The 25,343-nt window shown below is 49.0% G+C and overlaps 1 protein-coding gene across 17 annotated transcripts in view; it reads left to right on the top strand.

The window, feature by feature from the left end:
- LOC105487070 (zinc finger protein 618) overlaps positions 1–24,911 on the top strand; it is a 176,157-nt gene extending 151,246 nt beyond the window's left edge. For 5 of the 17 annotated variants that reach the window (XM_011750352.3, XM_011750355.3, XM_071078220.1 and 2 more), the window contains 6 exons: positions 516–755; positions 4,403–4,486; positions 6,889–6,933; positions 7,987–8,064; positions 16,252–16,353; positions 17,011–21,811. In XM_011750352.3, the coding sequence (XP_011748654.2) occupies positions 516–755; positions 4,403–4,486; positions 6,889–6,933; positions 7,987–8,064; positions 16,252–16,353; positions 17,011–18,527 (2,066 nt within the window). In that variant the 3' untranslated portion in view covers positions 18,528–21,811. Of the gene's footprint in view, positions 1–515; positions 756–4,402; positions 4,487–6,888; positions 6,934–7,986; positions 8,065–16,251; positions 16,354–17,010 lie in introns of all 17 variants that reach the window. The other 12 variants (XM_011750358.3, XM_011750360.3, XM_011750362.3 and 9 more) reach the window with 9 other exon arrangements.
- The last annotated feature ends 432 nt before the right edge of the window (positions 24,912–25,343 follow it).

Consider the following 25,343-nt stretch of genomic DNA (forward strand, 5'->3'; position numbering starts at 1 on the left):
ATCCCCTGAGAGCAACAGTTCCCACTCAGTGCCTACAAGTTGCCACAGAGCCCCTTGCCCTAAAACCTTGGAGGCACCATCAGGCCCCTCTGCCTTGCCCCAGCCCCGGCACATCCCTGCCTGTCTGCTTCCTATTGTAACTTCCAAGCCAGCCTTCCTTTAATGGAAAGGGAGCTTAGAAACCAACATTCCAGAAGATACACTTGGACCTGGGTTAACTAATTCAGATGCCCTAAGAACTGGTCAGTCCAGAGACTGGGCTGGTCAAGGGTTATGGGTGACCTACACAGTGGGCTGGTTGGTGGCCACCACATAACTAAGCATGAGCTAACAGAAGGTTCCAGACTCCTGGACTTTCTCTGGCTCTGAGTTAAGTGAGAATCCTGTTCTCTGTGGCACAAGAAGAGGTTGGGCAGAGAGAGTCCCAACCCTGGACTGTGGGGCTGGTGGCCTGAGAGGCCACTCACTCTGCCAGCTGGGAGGGCCCTCGGGGACTGAGAGCGTGACCCTCTCAGGTACTGCCCCCGGGTGGGAGCCACCAGATGATCCAGACACGGGCTCAGAGTGTTCACATCCAGAGGTCTCCCCATCTCCACGCTTCGTGGCAGCGAAGACCCAGACGAACCAGTCGGGGAAAAAAGCTCCGGCCTCCGTGGTCCGATGCGCCACCCTCTTACACCGCACCCCTCCAGCCACCCAAACCCAGACGTTCCGCACTCCAAATTCGGGATCTCCGGCAAGCAAGGCAACCGCAGGTACCAACGGCCTATGTGACCCCCACACTTTCTCCACCCCTGCCCTTCTCACCACCTGCCACAGCTGTGCCTGGGGTTGTTGTTCCCTTGCAAGAGTGAGAGTGGCAGTCCCATAGTGATCTGGGACAAATCTGAGTCCCGCTCTGCCTCTGGCTGGCTCTGTGACCATGGCAAGCCACCTGACATTTCTGAGCCGAGTCTTCTCACCTTAAATCAGAGGGTTGTACAAGGAGGTTTGCAAACTTTTGTTTTTAAGTAGTAGAATTTTTTTTCCCAAATCATGGCCTAAGGGGCCTGTTCTTCACAAGGTTTAAAAATGTTTTGAGTTAGTTGCCAGCTTTTGAACATCAAATTTTATGTAAAACTTTTGATTTCTACCTGACATTGAAAAGTCAGATCTGGCAGTCCTGGACTCACTTTTCTACAGGGCAACAATTGGCTGCCTCCTTGAATAGAGTGTATGCTCTCCACTTCGCCACATCCCCACCACTCTCTACTGCCTCCCCAACAATGTGGCCATGTGGCAGGTGTTATTTCTCATTGTGATCACAGTGTTGTCTGTCTTACATCCAACCCAGTTCATCTGTTTCTGTTGCCTGCCTGGACCCTGTTGGCATGAGTGTGCATTTCCCACCTTTCAGAAAACTTAATTTTAAAAAAATTTGTTTCAACAAGGATCTGCTCTCAACAAAGCAGGATAAGCCGGGTGGTCAACCTAGATCTCCGGTCTCTTGCGCTCCCCTTCTGTGGCACTACCCATGAAACTCCTCCATGAGATATAAGCCCAGCACGAAATCAGTGGATGCCAACCATTTCCTCAGTTCACACTGCAAAGGACTCTGGCTCCAGAGGGGTAAACAGACAGTAAAAAGTTCCGAGAAGTTATTTCCTCCAGGAAAACTGGCCAGACACACTGTGTGCTGAGGAGCAGCAGTCAGGAATTCTTAGATTCCCGCTTGGATGGAACCAGTCCTGGGCCACCTGCCGGGACTTGGGGGTTGTAGGGCAGAGTGATGATGTGGTGCTTCTGGGACCGTGGGCCCTTCAGTTGTCCTCAGGAGACCGAAGTCATTTCTTAAATAAATAGATGATCAAGGTGAGAACTCAGGTAAAGGAACCACTTGGTTCATTCGGTGCCTGACAACCCAGCCGAGTGATTAAGCCGTGCTTTCCTTAACTCCTTAGTTCAGGAGGCTAATTTTGGGCGAGGGTGTGATTCTTTGAAGATATGTTTGTTGTGCTTAGATCTCCCAAAAAGAGGGTAGTCAATCAGCCTGGAAGGTCATGGTTTTTCAGGTACCGTGTTAAGAAAAGCCAGTAGCCATTGTGTTTTTCAACAGTAGCATAAATTAGTTAGAAGCAGATTGGTCATCACGGTCTTATTGGTGATAGATATTGGCTCCACTAAATGATGGAATCATGGCTTTTAAATCTTGCTTTCTCTCTTGCACTTTGTGGCTGGGTTTTATGCCCGCGGTTTCTGCAGAGGGTGGCCCACAGGGTGTGGTACGTGGTCGGTCTCCAGCTTCAGTGTCTCTGAGTAGGCATTCAGCAAGCTACGGGACAGGCCTCAGGCTGCCTTCATGTGCCTTGGAAGCCTTGTGGGTGGGGGTCACCTCTGGATTCACCAGCTGGGCAGGTCTGAGGGCATCCGGTTGGGAGCAGGAGCCTGCATGGGAGGTAAGATAGTGTGTGGTTGAGGAAGAAGCTGTCAGTGACCTCCTCGTCCTGGAATAAGTGGCCCTTCGTGTGTGTATGGGCATGTCCCTGTATGGGATTTCACCTCCGGTACTGCACGTTGATTTTTCAGCCAGAGGTACTTGTGGCAAGGAAAGCTATTCAAAATGTGCATTATCAGCTGAGCAGTGTAAGAGTTTGCAACCTCAATTGTGTAAGTTCTACCAGCATGCTGGTCAGAAGTCCTCCATAGATGAGTACCAGTCACCCGACGTACACAAGGATGAAGATGGGGTAGGCAGTCACTTCTCTACCCTAGGCCTTTTTCAAAAGGAAGCACCTGCCCCCAAAGTGAAGTCTGATTCTGCCATCTGGGAGGGTTAGGAGCACATCCAACCCTAGGAACTTGACAATCTCACTCTTTCCTCTGTTTTTTCACCTGTGAAATGGGAAAGACAGTGCAGCCCTCACAGGGCTCTTGGGAGAATTAAAGGGACCATGGATGTAAAGTATCTGGTCCAGTGCCTGGTACATAGGAAGTACTCAGCGAACGAGAGCCCCCCACCCCACTTTCCCTAGACTAAGAACAGAGGGGCCTTCTGTGCCAATTTGTAGATGCTCCCTGGGACTGTCAGCCCAGGCATTTCACAGACACATTTTGAAGGGAGGGTCGTCCTTGTAATGTTAGCTGCAGCCTCTGCAGGAAGGAGCCTGTGTCAGGAGACATTGTTACAGTGGGATGACGGGGGTCAGAGGGAGGTGGGAATTGGGCAGGGCCTGCAGGCGCTGCCTCTGGCTTCCTTTCCCATCATCCCCGTGACCATCCGCAACCCTGGCGCCCACAAACTAAGTACTTGCTCTTCCGGAGCAGGGTGGACCAGGTGAGAGTGCTGTTTCCCAAAGTGCATTCTCAAGATCACCAATTTTGTGAGATATTTCAGAATGTAATGTTTTAAAAATGGGGTTCTGTGGGAACCCCTCTGATGTTTGGGGAAGGCTGGGTTAAGTAAACCTAAATGGGTCTCTTTCCGGGCAGACTTCTCGGAGCCTTTGATATCTTTGGGCAAGTTGTTTCTCCTTAAGAAATGGACTGGGTCAGCTGCACATCCCAAATCGACTTCTTCCCTGAGGTCTTTATCTCTTGGATCATCTGGCATCCCCCTCATGCCAAGAGCGCCTTGGAAAAGCTGGGCTGTCTTCCAGCTCGGATCATCTGTTTCAATACCTTCTGCAGGTGGGGGTGGGGGATAAACTCATGGTTTTCCACCTGGTTGGACCCTATCTCTGCATTGCAGGGTTTCCAGAGAGTGTGCTGGGAGAGGGCAGGCCACTCAGGTAGATGGCAGCCTGTAAGCAGAGACACCCCAATAGTCACTCAGGGGGAACCCATCCCTTCCGCTGGGTGAACACCGACCAGACTTTGCCTGGGTTTGGCCTCTGGGGGTGTGGGGCTGCCCCGGCTCTCCCTGTCACGCCGTCTGTTCCAGGATGCCCTCCCCGTCACGAGGGACCACCTAGCTGATGGAGCTGGAATCACCGGAAAACATGCTGTCATCATCTCTGCCCTTTGGTGGGGCCTGTGGCAGCAGAATCTGACAGGGAGTGGTGGGCGGTAGATCTAATGACTTGGTGTCAGAAATGTGGCTCTATGGGAGCCAAAGATGGGAGACTCAGGCCCATTTGCCATCTGCTCTCCAGCTGGATTTCATCTGTGTGTTTTGGGGCATGTCACCCCTCCCCCAACCCTGTGCCTTGGCCTCCTGGGCCCTGCCAGGAGGGTCTCTTGCGGCCCTGCCAAGGGACTAGGCCACTCAGAGGAGCCTGGGGAGGTCTGACTTGGGGTCTCGGAGCCCTTATGAGAGCTGGTTGGCCCAGCAGAGTCCTTGGCCTTCGCCCACCCTACCCCTCCCTTGAGACCTAGTGCTGACCAATCACCATTGTGTTCTTTGTCTCTCCTGTCCCCCACCCAGCAGAAAGCGCTTTCAGTCGGAGAGTAGAAGGCAAAGCACAAAACCACTTTGAAGAGACGAACAGCAGTTCACAGAACTCCAGCGGTGAGCGTGCCCCTTGACGGCCATCCTGTGCGGCAGCACCCTGTGGGCTGGGGTCTTTGTGGTGCATGATGGATCTTGTTGGGAGGAGGCCGGTAGTAGGGAATTAGAGGGAGACTGCAGAGGCAGGAGGGGCCCTTTCTTCCAGGGACATTCCTCTGAGCCTTGGGCATCAATGGGCAGTGCCTCCTCTCTGTCTCCCCCATGGAGAGAGCAACACCCCTCCCCATAGCCTGCGGCATCAACTCAGCTGACCCCAGATGGTTGGGCCTGAGAGAGCCACTGCTATATGTTTAGGGTAGACGTCTCAGCCAGTTTGTTTACAGGAGAAGCAAAGGAAGTACAGTAGAAAGAGCTCTAAAGAGACCGCGCGCCGTGACTCATGCCTGTAATCCCAGCACTTTGGGAGACCGAGGTGGGTGGGTCACTTGAGGTCAGGAGTTAGAGACCAACCTGGCCAACATGGTGAAACCCCACCTCTACTAAAAATACAGTAGCTGTAATCCCAGCTCCAGGAGGCTGAGGCAGGAGAATCGCTTGAACCCAGGGGGCAGAGGTTAGAGTAAGCCAAGATTACACCACTGCACTCCAGCCTGGGTGACAGAGCAAGACTCTGTCTCAAAATGAGAGACAGAGAGAGAGAGAGAGAGCTGTGAGAGCCAGAGGCCCCAAGTTCTGGTTTCATTTTGGCCGTGGAGCCATTAGAACGAAGATTCCCTTCCAGTCCCTACCTGCTTAAGCGGGTTTAAACTGAGGTCTCTGGCGCCCCCTGATGGCCTGCCTCATGCAGGACCGCGACAAAGCCCTCGAATGTCCAGAGCAGCAGCCAAGGGGCCTCTCCCACCAGACCCAGGGTCAGCCTGCGGGGGCCCTGGCTGGTCACCAACAGCCTCTGTCGGAGCAGAACACAGCAAGCTAGTCTGTACCCTGAGAGGCAGGGCAGGAGGGGAGAGGAATTCTCACACTGTGGTTACATTAGGGGAAGGCACCCACTCACTTTCTTGCATGGTTGAAGTTTAATTCACTACATATTAGGTGTCAGCCTGTGCCAGGCACTGGGCTGGGCACTGCCTGGGTGTGGACAGGTGATGAACACATCACAACCATTGGGGACCCTCTGAGACAACCAGGAGCCCAGACTTGAGTGTGGAGGCATCTGCCTAGTAACAGGAGCTCCACTTCGGGCTCTTACTCACATGTGAACCCAACTCCACCACTTGCTAACTAGTGACTTAGGCTAGTCTCTGAATCCCTCCTCTGCTATAAAGTGGCTTGACGAACACACATAGCCCCGTGGCGGTTGTAAACATTCAGTGAGTGCCTGGCACAGATTACATACTCAGATGTTAGGGTTTTTTGGTGTTGATAGTTGATCATTTTAATTTTTTAAGTAAACCAAGTGATTTGATGACTGCTCTGTGGAAGGAAATGAGGTTTTGAACAATGTAATCTACACAACCTCTCCAAGAGGTGGGCCTGAAAGGGATGGAGTGACTTGCCCAAGGCCACACAGAATAAGTAGCAGCGCCGGGCTGGAACCAAGGTCTCGGGTGTGCCCTGTGCTCCCAGCCAAGCCATGCTGCACCCTCTGTGTGTCCCCTGCCCCCAGAACTAATATTCACAATCGGGAATGATAGTGCAAGCACTGCTGCTGCTGCTGTTGGCAGCCGCCATTTATTGAGCGCTTACTGTGTGCCTGGCATGTGTTCAGAGCTTTATATGTCTTACCTGTCTTCCTCCTTACCACAGCCCCGTGCGGGTCAATGTTATTGTTATCCCCACTTTTTAGAGTGGGAAACTGAGGCTCAGGAAAGGTAGATTGCTGCCCCAGGTCCCCCAGATTATAAGTGTTGGAGCCAGGATTCCCCATCTCGTCCATCTGGCCCCGCTGTGCTGCCTGCTGCGTTTGAGGCTTGCCAACCTCTCTGGCAGTGCCAAGAAGTGAGGGAGAGATGCCAGCCAGCAGGAGCCCTCCAAAGCACAGCCGCTTTCGATGGCTGCTCTGGTGTTTGGTACCAAACATCCCCACCCTGGTGCCAGAACCTAGAAGGAGCTGCCAGCTCCCTGTCCCGAAGTGAGCTGCCGTGCAAGGATGTCTTGTCACCGGTACTCATGTGGCCTCACTGTTTCAGAGTGAAGGGTGTCCTGGAGGGATGGCAGTGACTTGTCTTGCCCTGCCTGGTGGCCCCAGCACCCACAGTAATTAAACCTTGATCCTCTGAAAGACATGGCCTCTATGTCAAGCCTCCCCGCAACCCCACCCCAGATTGTAAGCCTGCCCCTCAGATGCTCCCTGCTCCTCTGAAAGCCCCATCTGGCTCACTGGTTATTAAGAATAAAAATTATGACGATCAGCACAGAACAGCAGAACTAGAAGAGATGGCTAAACTGTTTCTCTTTTGCAGAAACTGCAAGTCCCCTGATTTCCAACCCTTTCCCTCTCCTACAGAGTAAGTGATGGTCCTGTCGGGGGGCTGGAGAGGGCAAGGCAGGGCAGGGCAGGGCAGGGAAGGAACTCAACCAGCCACGTGCTCCTGGAACCTCCAGGCTGTGTGAGATGGGCCTTGGGCTGCCCTCCCGGGCAGACCCGGCAGCTGGTGGAGGCAGGCTGAGGTCTAGCCCTGGGCGGGTGGAGCAGTTTGGATGGAGTAGGGCAGAGCCCTAACGAGCAGCAACCTTGGCTCTGCTGCCCCAGCCCTGGCAGGAGCTCAGGCCTTCCCATTCACGGTCATTGGGCAGCCTCAGGACACCTCTTCCGAGCCCCATTGCAGCCCTCCTTTTTCTTCTTTTCCTTGCTCTTCTTCCCACCCCTCTTTCTTTTTCCTCTTCCTTCTCTCCTCCCTCTTCTCTGCCAGGCACTGACGTGAGTGCTGAGAGCAGAGAGCTGAGTGATCCAGGCCCCTGCGCCCCTTGCACCTGTTCCTACGCGTGCCCTTCCTCACTCCTCCTTCCCTCTCCTCCTCCCTTTCCCCATCGGATCCCCACTTCCTCGTGCTTCTCTGTGGCTTTTTCCACTTCCTACCCTTTTCCTTCTTGCTTCCCTTTTGTCTGTTACCTTGGTTCTTGTTCATTCATACATTCATTCATTTGTTCCCTTGGCAAATAGTGACCTCATGTGGTTCCACAGAGAGAGCTGGGGTGTGACACCATGAGACTCGGTCTCTGCCCTGAGAGGGCCGTTGGTCTGTTGATGTTGATGTTGTCCCCGCTACCCCCATCTCAAGTGTGCAGAACAGTGGCTGGCACGCAGTAAGCACTCAATAAATAGCTGCTCAATTGAGCTAATGGTCTCTCTCTGCATGGCTTTCTCTCTCCATCGTTCCTTCCCCCAGCCTCTCCCTCATGGGTCTAGTGACAGGGGAGGCAAGCAGGCTGGGCCTGGAGCCCTGAGCACAGAGACCCAGTGTGTGTTTGGGTTCCCACTTGCAAAGCTGCCTGCAGCCCAGCAGAAGGTGTCTGCGTTGGTTCCACCCCTCACGCGGCTACCTCATTTCTCCCTCCAGAACCCTACACCTGTGGCGCCTGTGGGATCCAGTTCCAGTTCTACAACAACCTGTTGGAGCACATGCAATCCCACGCAGGTAAGGGGCCCAGCTGCCCACCAGGGATACAGCTCCTCTCCCCCTCCCCTTCCTCAGTTCCTGCAAACGGAAGAGATGGTTAGGGCCTGACCTGAGGCGCCTGGGGAAGACCGCTCTTTCCTGGAAAGAATGCTCACAGGACATGGAACCTGCTTGCAGGGAGCCCCAGTCAGTCAGTTATTAGCACAGGCTGGTCTGTGCTCTGCAGGCGGGGGCGGTGGGGAGGCAGCACAGGCTCTGTGGGAACACAGAGAGATGGGACAGAATTGAAAAGACTTCCTGGAGGTGGTGGCCTCTTGGCTGGGCCTAAAGGCCAAGTAGGAGCTAGCCTGGAAGCGAAATGTGCAGGTGGAAATAGAACATGGTTTGAGATCAAGATGAGCAGAGGCAGAAGGTGGGGATGGAGAGACATGCAGCCCAAGGCAAACTGGGCTAAGGCCCGCCTCAGAGCAGAGTCTCATTCACTAACACCCTATGTCCCAGAATGCAATTCTGTCCAAACTTGAGGACACATCAGAATCACCAGGAGGCTGGCTGGAGCACAGATTTCTAGACTCCATTGTGAATTTCTGGTTCTGTAGGTCTGCAGAGGTGAGGACTAGGATTTGCATTTTTGGTAAGTCTTAAGACAGTGCTGATGCTACTGGTTCAGGGACTAACCCTTTGAGAACCACTGCTCTAGAGCTACAGGTGCAGTCATCTGCTCTCCAGGCAACCTTTTTATTATATTTCACCACAGCATAACACAAGTCTTAGGGAGACACTATTTGCTGGAATAAGTCAGTAATTCCACATTCTCAGTGGTTACACATACAGATCATTTACTTCTTACTCACATTATAGCCCAATGCACATGACCTCGTTAGGTGGCTTCCACATGGTCATTCAGGGACCAAGGCTCTTTTTTCTTGTGGCTCCATCCTCCTCTAGATCTTCGGCGTCCTCTCTCTTTGTGGATGGAGAGAGAGGCTGTGGAGCAGGCACACTTCTTTACCATTTCAGACCACAAATGACACCTGTAGATGCTCAAATTCCAGTGTGGAGAATTAGTCACATGACCAGCCTGAATCCATGAGCGGAAGCATGTCCAGAGCCACTGTCCCAGCACAGCTGGACACTCTGCAAAGGGAAGCATGAGTCTGGGGAGGCAGCTAGCTGTCCCTCCACCCCTTTCCCCAGAGAAATTCTCTAGAGGCATTAGAAATAATGGGTGAGAAGTCCCTGACATATAATGGGGTTCAGTAATTGGTACCTGCTGTTATTTCACCTGTTATTGTTATTGTACAAATCTTTCACGTCATCTCCCAGGTCTGGCCTGACTAGCATAGAGTATTACAGTACTAGAATCTCTTTTAGGCTAAGTACTGTTCTGTTAGTGTAGTCTCTGTCATTCACTCATTCATCCAGCATATATTAATTGGGTATCTGCTGTATACTAGGCATAAAATCACATGATCTTTTGGGGGAGCCTATTATTTATTTCTAATGAACTTAAAATCAAGACAGAGCTCTGGAGTTGCAGCCAAGGCACTTGCCTCGGAGACCTGCTCTAACTGGTGTGTCTGGGTACTGTGTGACCTCCTGCAGGAAGCTGTGTCTCCATCTCTAAAGGGCCTGAAAATCCCCTGTCTCCAGCAACCTACCCCACACCTCGCTTGCCACCCCCTGCTTTCCTTTGTCGTCAGCCGTGCCTCACCAGGGAAGGCCTTGAATGCCAGCTCAAGGTGTTTAGATCCCATGGGGAAGCAGGACCCCCGGTCCTGCCTGAACATATCACCTGGTCCTGAGACTCCCACAGCACAGCCTCCTGCACTCTTCCTCTGAAGCCTCCGCACTCTGCCCGCGCCCTGCCAGCTTCTGGAAGCTGAGCTGTGATTAGGGAAGAGCCTGGGTGCCAGTGCTTTCCCATCCCTGGAGACCATTAAAATGCAAATCAGGGCTGAGCCTTGAGGTGGCCCCACCTCTCCCAAGCATCTTGACTTGTTTTCAGAGTGGAGCCGCGGGCTGCTTTGTTCTGGTTCAGCGCAGCCAGAGAATGCCTGGCCGGCAATCAAGCGCAAAGCCAGGCTGAATCCCAGCCACCCTGAATCGGGATTAAAGGCTTCGCTCCATAGAGAGAAATTAAGCATCATGAGCTGCGCAGTTCACAGCGCCGCCGATAAGGAGGATCAGCCTTGAATAACACCAATCTCATTATGGGGCTGCTGAATGGCACAGGGTAATTCCCGCTAATAAACTTCCTTTCTGTGCTATAGGAAAACCTGGCGTGCCTTGGTGACGTTGGAGAAGCGTGCTTTGGCAGTAATAATACCAAAGATAACTAAAATTTTGCAAGTGCTTTCTATGCGTCACTTGTGGTACTGAGAGCTTTACACAGGTTATTTCATCAGATCTTCCTGATTAGCTAGTTGACATTTTCATCCCCATTATGCAGATGATGAAACCGAGGCTCAAAGAACATAATCACTGGCCCAAAGTTGCACATCTCCTAAAATAAAAGCATCCAATAGCATTTGAGCTTTTACTTGGCGCCAGGCCTTGTTCTAAGACTTTTACATATATTCACTCATTTAATTCTCAGAACAACCCTCAGAGTTAAGTGCCCATAACAGCTCTGCTTCATAGCTGACGAAACGGAGGCACAAATTGGTTAAGTAACTTGTCCAAGGCTATGCAGTCACAGTGGCAGGCTATGGATAGGATTCCAGCTCTCGCAGTGAACTCCAGAGCCCACGCTCTCAACATCCACCCTGTGCAGCCTCAGGTAGACCCTGAAGGAAGATTAGCAGAGATGGAAGCCCTCTCAGAGGTCATCTCTTTCAGCCTCCTCATTGAAGTACAGCCAGGAAGACCACAGCTAAGAGGGATTGGGAGACTTGACAGACAGCAAGCAAGCTGGCAGCTCATGAGTTTAGGATTTTGGAGATGACCACACCTGGTTTGTTCCTTCCTTCCTTCCTTCCTTCCTTCCTTCCTTCCTTCCTTCCTTCCTTCCTTCCTTCCTTCCCTCCTTCCCTCCTTCCCTCCTTCCCTCCTTACCCTCCTTCCCTCCTTCCCTCCTTCCTTCCTTCCTTCCTTCCTTCCTTCCTTCCTTCCTTCCTTCCTTCCTACCCTGGTTTCTTCCTTTCTTCCTTTCCTGGTTTCTTCCTTTCTTCCTTTCCTGGTACCACTGCACTCCAGCCTGGGGTGACAGAGCAAGACCCTGTCTCTAAAATGTAAAAATAATATTACCATCAACCCAGAAAGTTTCTTCATGCCTCTTTGCAGTCATTCCCTTTCTCCTACCCTAGCTACTGGCAACTAACACCTGCTTTCTTTCATTGTAGTTTTGCCTTTAGTGGATTTTATTACATATGGAGTTCTACAGTATTTAGCCTCTTGTGTCTAACTTCTTTCACTTAGCATACTTTTGAGGTCTGTCCATGTTCTGTGTTATCAATAATTCCTTTATTTTGCTGAGTTGTATTTCATTGTCTAAATATATCACAATTTGTTTATCCATTCACCAACTGATGGTCATGTAGATCTCCAGTTTGGGGCTATTATGAATAATGCTGCTATGAACATTCATGTACAAGTCATGTACATGTTTTTAACTCTCTTGGGTATATACCTGAAAGTGGAGATACTGAGCTGTAAGGTAATTCTGTTTAATCCTGTGAGGAATCACCAGATTGTTTCCTCAAGTAGCTGCACCATTTTTACATTTCTACCAGCAGTGTATGAAGATTCTAATTTCTCTAAATCCCTGTCTATACCTTTTATCATCTTCCTTCTTGATAATAGCCATCCTAGTGCATGTGAAATGGCATTTCATTGTGGTTTTGATTTACATTTTTCTGACAGCTAATAATGTTGAGCATCTGTTCCTGTGCTCATTGACCACATTGGCAAAGGATCTGAATACACATTTCTCCAAAGAAGATATACCCAGTAATGGGATTGCTGGAAGAAATGGTAGATCTACTTTTAGGTCTTTAAGGAACCTCCATGCGTTTTCCATAGTGGTTGTCCTAGTAAAAGTGTTCCCTTTCCACCACATCCCTGCCAACATCTATTATTTTTTGATTTTTAAGTTATGGCCATTCTTGCAGGAATAAGATGGTACTGCACTGTGGCTTTGATTTGCATTTCCCTGATCATTAGTGATGTTGAGCATTTTTTCATGTTTGTTGGTCGTTCATTTATCTTCTTTTGAGAATTATCTATTCATATCCTTAGGCCACTTTTTGATGGGATTGTTTATTTTTTTCTTGCTGATTTGTTTGAATTCCTCATAGATTCTGGATATTAGTCCTTTGTCAGATGCATTTGCAAAGATTTTATCCCAGTCTGTGGGTTATCTGTTTACTCTGCTGATTATTTCTTTTGCTGTGCAGAAGCTTTTGTGTTTAGGTCCCATCTATCTATCTATGTTTTTTGTGCATTTGCTTTTGTGTTCTTGGTCATGAAGGTCTTTGCCTAAGCCAGTGTCTAGAAGTGGTTTTCTGATGTTCTAGAATTTTTATGGTTTCGGGCCTTAGATTTAAGTCTTTGATCCATCTTGAATTGATTTTTTGTGTAAGGTGAGAGATGAGGATCCAGTTTTATTCTTCTGCATGTGGCTAGCCAATTATCCCAGCACCATTTGTTGAATAGGGTGTCCTTTCCCCACTTTATGTTTTTGTTTGCTTTGTCGAAGATAAGTTGGCTGTATTTGGCTTTATTTCTGGATTCTCTATTCTGTTCTACTGGTCTATGTGCCTATTTTTATGCCAGTACTATGCCATTTTGGTGACTATAGCCTTGTAGTTTAGTTTGAAGTCCGGTAATGTGTTGTCCCCAGATTCGTTCTTTTTTCTTAGCTTTGCTTTGGCTGTGCGAGCTCTTTTTTGGTTCCATTTAAATTTTAGGATTGTTTTTTCTAGTTCTGTGAAGAATAATGATGTTGTTTTGATGGGAATCACATTGAATTTGTAGATGCTTTTGGCAATATGGTCATTTTCACGATATTGACTCTACCCATCCATGAGCACGGGATGTGTTTCTATTTGTCTGTGTCATCTGTGATTTCTTTCCGCAGTGTTTTGTAGTTTTCCCTGTAGAGGTCTTTCACCTCCTTGGTTAAGTGTATTCCTACGTTGTTTTTTTGTTTTGTTTTGTTTTGTTTGGCAGCTTTTGTAAAAGGGGTTGAATTCTTGATTTAGTTCTCAACTTGGTCACTGCTGGTATATAGCAGTGCTACTGATTTGTGTACATTGATTTTTGTATCCTGAAACTTTACTGAATTCATTTATCAGTTCTAGGAGCTTTTTGGACAAGTCTTTAGGGTTTTCTAGGTATATGATATCAGTGAACAGCCTTTGCCCATTTTTAATTGTTTTTTTGTATCCTTTTATTATTGAATTGTGAGAGTTCTTCATATATTCTAGATACAAGTTTCCTATAGATTATTTGCAAATATCTTTCCCATTCTGTGTCTTGTCTTTTTACTTTCTTGATGTCCTTCAAAGTATAAAAGTTTTTAATTTTGAAGTCCTTTCATCTATTTTTCTCTGTGCTTTTGGTGCCATATCCAGGCAGTGGTATCAAGAAACCACTACCTAACCTAAGGTCACAAAGACTTAATCAGTTCATATGCTCCCTTATAAACCTCTAAGAATTTTGTAGTTTTAGCTCTTACATTTAGGTCTGTATTCCATTTTGAGTTTATTTTTATATGTGTGTGAGGCGGGAGTCCAATTTCATTCTTTTACATGTGGGTATCTAGTTGTCCCAGCGCCATTTGTAGAAAAGACCATTATTTTCCCCCATTGAATTGTCCTGATAACCTTGTCAAAACTCAGTTGACCATAGATGTAGGTGTTTATTTCTGTGTTTCCAGTTGTATTCCATTGATCTGTATGTCTATCCTGTGCCAGTATTATACTGTCTTAATTACTGTAGCGTTGTAGTAGTTTGGAAATCAGGAAGTATATTCCCCCAGTATACTTTGTCCTTTTTCTAAATTGTTTTGGCTATTCTGTATCTCTTGCATTTCCGTATGAATTTCAGGATCAGCTTGTCAGTTTTTGCAGAAAAACAACAACAATATGGATTTTGATAAGGATTGTGTTTAATCTAGATGAGTTGGGACATTCCATGTTCATGGACTGAAAGAGTTAATATTTTAACAGTAAGTCTTCCAGTCCATGAACATGGAATATCTTTTCATTTACTTAGGTCTTACTTGAGTTATTTCAACAGTGTTTTAGTTTTCAGTGTTTGATTCTTATACTTTTTAAAATTTAATCTTAATTATTTTCAAAGCTATTATAAATGGAATTGTTTTCTTAACTCAGCTTTTGGAATGTTTATCACTAGTACAGAAAACTGTCATTTTGTTTTATATATTGATCTTGTATCCTGCACCCTTGCTGAAATCGTTTATTAGTTCTAATTGTTTTGTATGTATGTGGATTCCATAAGATTTTCTATATACACAATCATGTCATCTGCAGTTAGAGATCATTTTACTTCTTCCATTCCAATCTGGATGTTTTTCTTTTTTTACCTAATTGTTCTAGCTAGAATTTCTAATACAGCCATGCACCACATGATGTACATAATGGATTGCATATGTGACAGTGGTCCCATAAAACTATAATATCCTATCTTTACTATACCTTTTTTATGTTCAGATACACAAATATTTACCATTGTGGTACAGTTGCCTGAAGTATTCAGTACAGTAACACACTGTACAGGTTCATAGCCTAGAAGCAGTAGGCTATACCGTATAACTAGGTGTATAATAGGATATACCATCTAGGTTTGTGTAAGTACACTTTATGATGTTTGCCCAATGACAAAATCTCCTAACAACACATTTCTCAGAATATATGTCCAACATGACTCTACATGTTGAATAGAAGAAATGAGAGTGAGAGTGAATGTTCTTACCTTGTTCCTGATCTTACGGAGAAAACTTTCAGTGTTTCCTCAGTAAGCATGATGTTAGCTGTGGGGTTTTGGTAGATGCTCTTTATTAGGTTGGAAAACTTCGCTTCGATTCCTAGTTCATTGAGTGTTTTTATTATGAAAAGGGTGTTAGATTTTGTCAAATGCTTTTTCTGCATCTATTAAGATGACCATGTGATTTTTGTCCTTTACTCCATTAGCATGGTGTATTACATTTATTTTTGTATGTTTAATCAACTATACTCCTGGAGTAAATCCCACTTGGTCATGGTATGGAATCCTTTATGTTGCTGGATTATTACATCACAGGATCACAATTAGGCAGCCAGGTTCATAGCAGAACAGTAATATTGAAAACAGCAGAGCCAGAAACCTAGGACTTGGGAGTGTGGTTAAGCAAGCTGTGGTATATCGTATATGATAGAAGTACATATGGCCATGTGTAGTGACAAGAATGTGACTCAGACCATGTCCTATTCAGAATTGATCCCATAAACATGTCAAGGAGTAACCATGCATCCAGGAGAATAGGCATATACCAATTACTTATAACTGGATACAACTGCATATGTGCAATTAACAAAAACTAGAGAAGTATGTGGAGGACACATCCAGGAACTGGGAACCTGGGATTATGTCCCAGCCCTGCTGCTGCTTTCTCTGTGATCTTTTCTTATATCCGAGCTTCAGTTTCCATGTCTCACAGTGAGGGGGTTGGTAATTTGGTACTTTGTGTCACACATGGCTTTGGTTTTGTTTTGTTCATTTAATAAAATTTCTAGTAAATATACTTTAAAAATGCAAACTTTGAGGAAGTGAGAGAGCATGAGGAGTTTTTGGCCACTTGGGGGGTGTGACCGGTACTCCCTTCCCTGTATATCAGCTAGAACTCTGAGGTTGTGTGGAGGGAGTAGGTGTGGGGTTCCCAGCCAGGCTTGGGATCCAGTGCTTCCCATTTCCAGAGAGTTTGCTCCATACCACACACTGTGCTCAGCTCTTCCTGGATTCGCTCTTGTTAGTCCTATCAGCCATAGTGTAATGTCCATATGATTACCTTAGTTTTTCCAAATGATGAAAATGAGGCTTTGCAAGCATAGATAGTTGTCTAAGGAGGAGCCAGGATTTTAAACCAAGCCTGAGTCCCAGTGGCCACATTCTGCTGTTACCCACCACACTCTAGTTCTTGTCTTCTTCGTCAACAGGACTCTTACCCTTCCAGGTTACACACTGTCCCCTTTGTGCCCACAGCTGACAACGAAAACAACATCGCCTCCAACCAGTCCCGATCGCCACCTGCTGTTGTAGAAGAGAAGTGGAAACCTCAGGTCCAGAGGAACAGCGCCAATAACAGTAGGTCTCCCCAAGCAGGGCTGGACCTGAGGGTCCCCTTATGCTCCCATTGTTCCTCTCTGCCCCCCATTCCCACCATTTGTGCTTCCTGTGATGTTGTAAGATGGTGCATGATAGTTTCCAAAGCACTTTTACACCTAAGACCTTGTTTGCAGGAGTTCTTAACTCAGGGGATGGGCAGAAGGAGGCCCAGGGAGAGGAGGTGACTTTTTTATGCAATCAGAAAGCACCAGTTTGTGCCAGAATCAGAACTAGAACCCACCTCTCCACAATTTCTGCTGGTTGCTCTTTCCTGACATGATGATCTCATGTATTTTATTCCCTGAAGATTCCCATATTAGAGGAGATTCCTATATTGAGGAAGAAATTAGACTAGTTGGCTTCAAAGGTCTAGGTGAATGACATAGACCACAATTATGTTTCATACATACCAGTATGTTCTATTCCCATGCCCATGGCAGGCCTTACTAATCAATCATAGAACTTTATCCCTTGAGACCGTCACATATTAAAGGCAGCCAGCACCACCAATGTGTGTGCAAGAGGAAATCTATTTGCCATTCCCAATACTAGATGTTTAGAGTTATTAGGCTACTGCCGCTCCAAGCAGCCTTGAATGCCAGAATTAATCGCATCTCTCTTTGTGTCCTCTGCCAGCCACTACCAGTGGTTTAACACCCAACAGCATGATCCCCGAGAAGGAGCGGCAGAACATTGCAGAGCGGCTGTTGAGGGTCATGTGTGCCGACCTGGGTGCACTGAGCGTGGTCAGCGGGAAGGAGTTCCTGAAGTTGGCCCAGACCTTAGTAGACAGTGGTGCCCGCTATGGGGCCTTCTCAGTCACTGAAATCCTGGGCAACTTCAACACACTGGCGCTGAAGCACCTGCCACGCATGTACAACCAGGTGAAGGTGAAAGTGACCTGTGCCTTGGGCAGCAATGCCTGCCTAGGCATCGGTGTCACCTGCCACTCCCAGAGTGTCGGCCCTGACTCCTGCTACATCCTCACGGCCTACCAGGCCGAGGGCAACCACATCAAGAGCTATGTGCTGGGTGTGAAGGGTGCGGACATTCGCGACAGCGGCGACCTTGTGCACCACTGGGTGCAGAACGTGCTGTCGGAGTTTGTGATGTCGGAGATCAGGACAGTGTATGTGACGGATTGCCGGGTGAGCACGTCCGCCTTCTCCAAGGCCGGTATGTGCCTTCGCTGCTCAGCCTGTGCCTTGAACTCGGTGGTGCAGAGCGTGCTGAGCAAGCGGACGCTGCAGGCCCGCAGCATGCACGAGGTCATCGAGCTGCTCAACGTGTGTGAGGACCTGGCGGGCTCCACGGGCCTGGCCAAGGAGACCTTCGGGTCGCTGGAGGAGACGTCGCCACCGCCCTGCTGGAACTCGGTGACGGACTCACTGTTACTGGTGCACGAGCGCTACGAGCAGATCTGCGAGTTCTACAGCCGGGCCAAGAAGATGAACCTCATCCAGAGCCTCAACAAGCACCTGCTCAGCAACCTGGCAGCCATCCTGACGCCGGTGAAGCAGGCAGTCATCGAGCTGAGCAACGAGAGCCAACCCACCCTGCAGCTCGTGCTGCCCACCTACGTCAGGCTGGAGAAGCTGTTCACGGCCAAGGCCAACGACGCAGGCACTGTCAGCAAGCTCTGCCACCTCTTCCTGGAGGCGCTCAAGGAGAACTTCAAGGTGCACCCAGCCCACAAGGTGGCCATGATCCTGGACCCGCAGCAGAAGCTGCGGCCTGTGCCGCCCTACCAGCACGAGGAGATCATCGGCAAGGTCTGTGAGCTCATCAACGAGGTGAAGGAGTCCTGGGCCGAGGAGGCCGACTTCGAGCCCGCTGCCAAGAAACCCCGCTCTGCCGCCGGCGAGAACCCCGCAGCTCAGGAAGATGATCGGCTGGGCAAAAATGAAGTGTACGATTACCTGCAGGAGCCCCTGTTCCAGGCTACCCCTGATCTCTTCCAGTACTGGTCGTGCGTTACCCAAAAGCACACAAAACTCGCCAAGCTCGCCTTCTGGCTCCTGGCGGTTCCGGCCGTGGGCGCCAGAAGCGGGTGTGTAAATATGTGTGAACAAGCACTTCTAATCAAACGGAGGCGGCTGCTCAGTCCAGAAGATATGAATAAACTCATGTTTCTGAAATCCAACATGCTTTAAGACTTGACTTCGGGGAAAAAAAAAAAAAGAAAAAGAGAAGATAACATTAGAAAAAAACCACACAACACTGTCACAAACAAAGAAAAGGAATTTAAGTTCTAAACACTGTGGACCTCATTATAAATGCCCCCTGGAAACTTAAGTGCTTTTTTTAATATGTGTGTGTGTGCGGGTGTGTACACAGCCACAAGTGTGTGCACGTGTCTGAACACACGTACTGTGGTTGTGGGAGTGTGGGGGTGTCTCTGCTCATCTGCATGGCCAGAGAAACTTCGCACACACACACACGCTCGCACACACACACACGACCCTGGTGCGTGTACACATGCCTGTTCTCGGACAGGTGTGCGTTGAACTGGGCGTGTCAGGAAAGCTGAGCGATTGGGAAAGAGGGAGATGTTTCACCTCCTTTTCTCAGTAAGGGGGCTTTAGAAGACTCCGCTTTCAGGTGTGCAGATTGGCAGAAAGCTGATGTTGTGAAATGTTCAGGCAGCTGAGATCTGAAGTGACTTGATGCTCTCTGTCCTTCACCCCAGTCCCCCTTTTCCCTCCTTGACCCTCTCCCAGCCCTCCCACCCTCCTGATCCCATGGTGCACCCCCCACACGCCCTCGGCTGCTCTGCTGTGGACTCTCCACGCGCATCAGATGGACGGTTTCTGCACTGGACTTTGTTTCTCGTTCACCTTCAGGGCATTGAGCTGCTGCCTTTGAGATACCCCTTGGGTGTCCCGGGGCAGCCGCCTTAGAAACACACCTATCTATCTCCCCAAATCAGGAAAGGAGACTTAAAGAGTATAAAGCTGACGTTTTGCTTTTTAATATAAGAGAGAAGAAAAAGACATTTTTCAGAGAAGTATAGATACTGTCTCCACTCCCTAATAATTTCTCTCCCTAACATTTTAGCAATTTTTACCTTGTTTGGGGGTTCATTTTGTTTCTTCAGATTTGATTTAGACTCTGCTAGGAGGCACTGAATGTCTATAACTTATGTTTCGGAGTTTTGTTTTTTTACTTGCCCCTTTTATTCCTCAAGTCACACTGTAAACTAGCTCATCTCAGTGGTATACTCAGTATCCTACGGTCTTTCTTGGCCTTCCCTGTACAGTTCAGTTTTCACATATTCAAATGGCCAAGATCAGATTCTTGGCTGTGCTGTTTGGAGACCAGGGGTTGGGGAGGAGTCACGGGTTCCACAGCTGCGGGGTTTGGTGGCCGTAGGGGGAAGCAGTGGTTTGGGAGTTCTGAATGTAAGCGCCAGAGCTGCCCTCCTGGTCCGCTTTGTGTGGGACTGAGAGTGTCAGTGTGCGTGGTACCCAGTGTGCATCACACTACTCACCCCCTCCCCGACCCTGACAGTCCACAGGGACTCCGAAGTCAACCCATAGTCACATCTACCACACCTCAGACCTGCCACAGCCTCTCCTCACTTCCCAGGACCCTGAGGCTCCCGGAAGCCAGGGTCCCCACTCACACCTCCGACTTCCTTCCCGGACGGCGGTGAGCATGGTGCCTTGTGGCCCCAACAGTTGATGTTCCGAGGGTGGATGGCGTTCGGCCACGTTCGACTCGATGCTGTGAACGATGTCTTCAGGCTTTTCTCTCCTGTTCCCCTAGCCGTGAGCAAATTAGGTTCTACACACACAGCTCAGATGCCAAGAGTGACACCCCATTCCCTTCACAAGAGGTGGTTCTGTCACAAATCAGTGCTGCACCCCCACCGCACCTCTCAGTGAATAACGTGCTGGTGGTCTCACTCCCCTGGTGACCCTTAGCCATGGGATGGGGTGGTTACACTAAGGCTTCAGGCTGAGAATGACCATCATGGCGGGAGGCTGTTTGCAGAGGCACCTTCTATCATCTTGGGGTTGGCTAAGTCAACTCCACCCCTTCCCGATAATAAAGCATTACTCAACTGTGAGATACCTCGACTACAAAAAGCACTGTACCACAGCCCTCTCCCCCTGGGTCCATGACGGGAGCAGGGAGTAAAGTTGATTGCAAACCTCATGAAGGCTTAGGATCATGGACCTGGAGCGTAGTGTTTGGGAGCCAAGCCTGCACACTTTGCCTCATGAGAACTCACCCAGCTCTCCCCTCGAGTCTTGGACACACTGAAATGGATCAAAGTGGGCCATTTCCACGTTTGCTCCAGCAAGCCGTGGTCTCAGGAACTACCGTGCCATTTCCTTTCCTGGAGAATTTCTAGGTATTCCCTCCACAACATTTCCAGCTGGGAGGCTGAACCCACTATCAGAGAAGAGCTGCCATCCACACTGGAGCAGGAACAGAGAGAAATCCAGACAGGAACCTCATGTCACTTCCTAGGGAATATGGAAAGAAACATAGCAGACTTCTCATTTGGGCCTTTGGAGGTGTTCTGGAAAGTGGCTCAGCATTGCTGATGATCGACAGATGCCTACAGCAAAAGGTGCCCCTAGCCTTGCTTGGCTGCTGGGGAAGGGACCGTGACCGGCACTTTGACCCACACAAGGATAGGAGCTGCCCAGTTTGTGTGGTAGGTGAGAGCAGAGCCTGGGAACCCATCCTCCCTCTACCTGGAGCAAAGATGTGCTGGTGGTGCCCCATTATTGGGCCAGTTGATTATAAAATAGGCATTTCACTTTCTCGGAAAGCCATCGGACTATGCCCAGATGTGCATTTAGAGGACTCAGCATTCTCCTCTTTGAAGCATGGGATGTCTGTCCTCCAGAAAGAGATTTGATCATAGGTTGTGACCTCCCTTTCCCTTCTTTTTCACCTCAATTCAATACTTGGGGGCTGACTTGCCTCTGCAGGTTTGATGTGAATGCCACTAGGTACTCAGAAAGCTGTCCTCTGGGCTGCCTTGTCCAGTTAGATAACAAGATAGCAGATGATCATTTATCTCTTGCAACCTCTGGTTCCCTCCGGAAACTGGTGTCACCAACAGGAAAGGCTGTACCAAGGTGCCCTCTTCTCAGACAGGCTGTTCTCAGAGTGCACATCCTGCTGCAACTAACAGCTTAATAAAACCCAAAGATCTCACTGATCCAGCCACTGGCCCCTTTATCTCCAGCAATATCCACCTCACCAAATTCTAGTTCAGCCAAAGGATTGAGACAGGCTCTTCCAGTTCATCTCCCAGTGTCCAGCCTGACCTTCACTTTGGGAAGGATTTTGTCATCTGCCTCCCAGTTCTGGTGCCACTGTAGGTTTTCCATCACAGGCCTTTGGGGGATCTGGAACTAGGAAGTTGGGCCCTTTCTACCATATTCTTAGCAGCCTAAGGTGGCGGCCTGCTGATGTGGAGACAACTCGCCTCGAGCCGTGTGGTCCCCAGGACAGAAATGGCCTTTGTTTTGACATACATGGACCCAAGGGGGAAGGTAGAGAAAACACACCTCCACCTGGCAAGTTTTTCCCCCTCACCTGAGGTCAGTTTGCTTCACCAACAAAGCCCAAGCCAAGAACCGCAGCGTTGTGGGTGGTGCCTCGGAGTGGAGTAACCCAAGGAATCTCAGGTCCATCAAGAGCAGTGGTACCGTCCAGGCCATGGGTGGATGCCCTTGTTCTGGCACAGTTCTCCACTTCCCGATGCCTGGCTCAGCCAGCCAGGCCTCCTTCTAATGGCATTTAGTAACCAGGAAACAAAACGCATGCCACCTGAGCCAGACTGCCCGCACTTCATCTCTGGGGGTTCGGCGCACAGAGGCCACCTGCCGAATCACCAGTGAGGAAGCTTCGCCACCATCGTGCTTGGCAGCTTCACACTTGACGTCTGGGGATTGGTTTTTGGCTGGGAAAAGGGTACCAGGGTTCCTGGCAAGGACAGGAGAGCAGTACCATGAGTCTCCAGGATTCGAGGAAGCCACCAGGTGTGTAGGCTGGTAAGAGTCCTCTCTTTCAGTTTGACCCTTTATCTCCTGCACTTTCAAAGAAACACCAGAGGAAAAATCTACAAGGCGTGTTTCCACTGTGAAGCTGAACCTCTGCCTTTAGGAGTCCCCTATTTTTGAGCAAGGCCACCTGCTTCGCCTGAACTTGAGCTGGACTCCTTGAAGGTGGGCTCCTGGAGAGACATTAGGGATATAGCACGTGCTCTCTGGGGGCCACAGGGTCACCGGGAAGGTTTGAAATGAAGATGGGATGTGGCTGGAGCAGGCTGAGATGGCTCCATTGGGGACACTCCCCTCGTCTTGTCATCGTGATGGATATGCTGGAAGAGGAGGTGTCCCAGCGAGCTACCCCAAGTTCATAGCTTTGCCCTCACCTTGGGAACAGCGGCAATGCCTCTATCTCTGGGATGCATCTTAAGGAGGGCTCCTAACAAGGCCGATGATTTAGACAGAACAAGAGACTAAGTAAGGTCCAGCCATCCGCTGGAGCCAGTAGGTGGGAGCTCCTATCCCCGCCAGCCCTGCTCCAGCCCCTGTGTCCAGCTGGGCCAGTGGAAGAACTGGGAAGGAGGCGGCCCCTCCCTTTCACTGTGGCTAATGTTTGCTAGGCCAGTTATGGTGAACCAATGATACAGTGTTTTCCCTCTTAACGTTCCCCTCCTAGTTTTGCCTTTTCAGGGTTTTCTGGGGGATTTTGTTGTACTAGTTGTTTTTCTTCCTCTCTCATTTGGGTTTGAGGGTTGTGGTCGGGAGAGCCCTGGCTTTCACCAAAGGAGCCCAGTGGTTTCTGTGGAAGAGGCGCCCACTCCCACTTTAATGAGGGTGAAGATTGTCAGGTCACTGTTTGACATATTCATTCCCCCGCCCCCGACGGGTGTCGCTTTAAAGAGTCAGCTCTTGTACAGAGAAGGATTTGCTAGGTTTGCATTTGGGCGTTAGCATCACGACCCACAAGGGCCCTGCCCAACCGTGCGTCCCATGGGGGCACCTTGACTCTTCTAACCAAAATTCCTTAAAGGGGCACAGCCCAGCCTTGTCCGCAACCTCAGGGGCCTGGGATTCCTGTGGCGCCCTGAATTCCAGGGTGGCACAGATGATGAAGTCTGAGACCAGCCGGAAGGAAGGGCTCCTCCCACAACCCAGGTGCCAGCCGGTCTCCGCCTAGGACCTTCCCTCCCGCCCAGCCAGGGTGGGCGGCATCCCACGCGGTGAAACGAGCTCGTGGACTGACCCGGGGCTGGGCCTCGCCAGCCAGGAGAGAGCGAGGGCCGCATGGCGGGGCTGGCCCAGGCAGCTTGTCCAGGGCCATTCAGACCCCAAGCATCAGGAAATCATTTTGTACAACCACCCGAAGCAGAGATATTTTTTAAGAAGCGTAAATTATTTTCAGTTGTTTTCTGATCCAGCCTTTTTCTTTTCCCCACAACTTCACGCCAGTGATTCGTTCACATCAGGTAAATCTTGAGAAAGCCTTGGTGCCCTCCTCCCCACCCCGACTCAGTAACCACGTGCGTGTACCCCCGCATCCTTTCTCAGTAGTTAAGACGTTCTAGGCAATACCACAGACACATCTGTGTCTCTCTCTCTTCGAGTGCAAGAAACTTAAGTCATCTTAAAAAAAAAAAAAATACAAAAAAAAATTTACAAAAAAACAAACACACAAAAAATATCTTTTTTAGGCCAGAGTTTTCTACAGGTATTAATGAATATTTTTCTTAATCCTTATAAGTTTTATGTGTTTAATATTTCTTAATACCGGTAGCATTAATTTATACTTTTGTAGCAACACAATATTTTTATAAACAGCCGGTGCTTGGCTCAAGTCTTCACGAGGGGTTTATGCAGGGCCATCTTGGGGACCCTGTGTACCATGTACTGTATTTAAAAAAAAAAAAAAAAGTTACCTAGTGTCACACTTGCTGTGTTAATTAACAAAAGTCGTTGTGTGCGGTCTCCTGTATCGGTGTGGATCCAGCAGCTCTCCAGGGAGTCACATTGCATGGGGGTTGAGTTGACGGTTCTTGTTGTGATATGTAAACCCCCGAGACCAAACTTGAGGGTTTATTTAGGGTTTTCTGTTTGTCCTTTTGGGTTTTTGTTTCACTTCGTTTTGGTACCGTTTCTCCATTTACAGCCAAATCAGTTTCATGATGTTCAAAACTTTTACTGATGTCAAATGGAGGAAAGGAACAGAAAAAAAGATTTTTACAAAGTAATAAAATTTAAAACTGAGCTGTTTAATGTTGCTGTTTTTACCTGTCTGTTCTTGTCCAAAAGTGGAACATTCCCAGGGAGAAGAGGAAGGTTTCACTCGGTTCCTTAAGTCGCCAAAAGCCCCAGCCCAGGATTCAGTACCTCCCCTGCCCCCTGAATTCTTGCAGCACTATTTCCTAGTTGGTTGATGCCAAGGCAAAAAGATACCTTTTAACGGTGAGAGGATCAGTTGCTTAAATGATTTCATGTCAGTGTTGTATTTATGGTTTTACAATAAAACAACCTTTAGGAAGATGCAGCGTGTGGTGTTTTTTTCTTGGGTTCAAGGTTGGGCCGTACTGTCCAGTTAGGAGCAGAGCACCTGCAGGGCACTGGTGAGTGGAGATGGGCCAGAGACAGGGCACCTGGGGTGACAGCACACATCCGTCCCACACTGTTGACTTACCTGTGGTGATGCTGGTATCAGTGACTTACCTGTGAGCTCACAGCTTATCTCTTGCACCAGACCTGGCCCAGCCAGTGTTTGATAAATGAGGGAGGGACATGGTCGAGGAAGATGAGACCCTCCTGGGCTTGTGGAACATTGTCCCATGGAAGAAGGGATGGATTTAGTCTCCATTCTCCAGGTCTAGTGCCTCAGGCACATGTGCAGGTTGGCCCTGCCCTGCGGTCATCTGCGAGGCTCCTGTGCCCCTTTACCTAGTGGCTTTGGCCCCCTAAACGGTG

The sequence above is a fragment of the Macaca nemestrina genome, chromosome 14 (assembly GCF_043159975.1).
Source record: "Macaca nemestrina isolate mMacNem1 chromosome 14, mMacNem.hap1, whole genome shotgun sequence".
Classification (NCBI taxonomy): domain Eukaryota; kingdom Metazoa; phylum Chordata; class Mammalia; order Primates; family Cercopithecidae; genus Macaca; species Macaca nemestrina.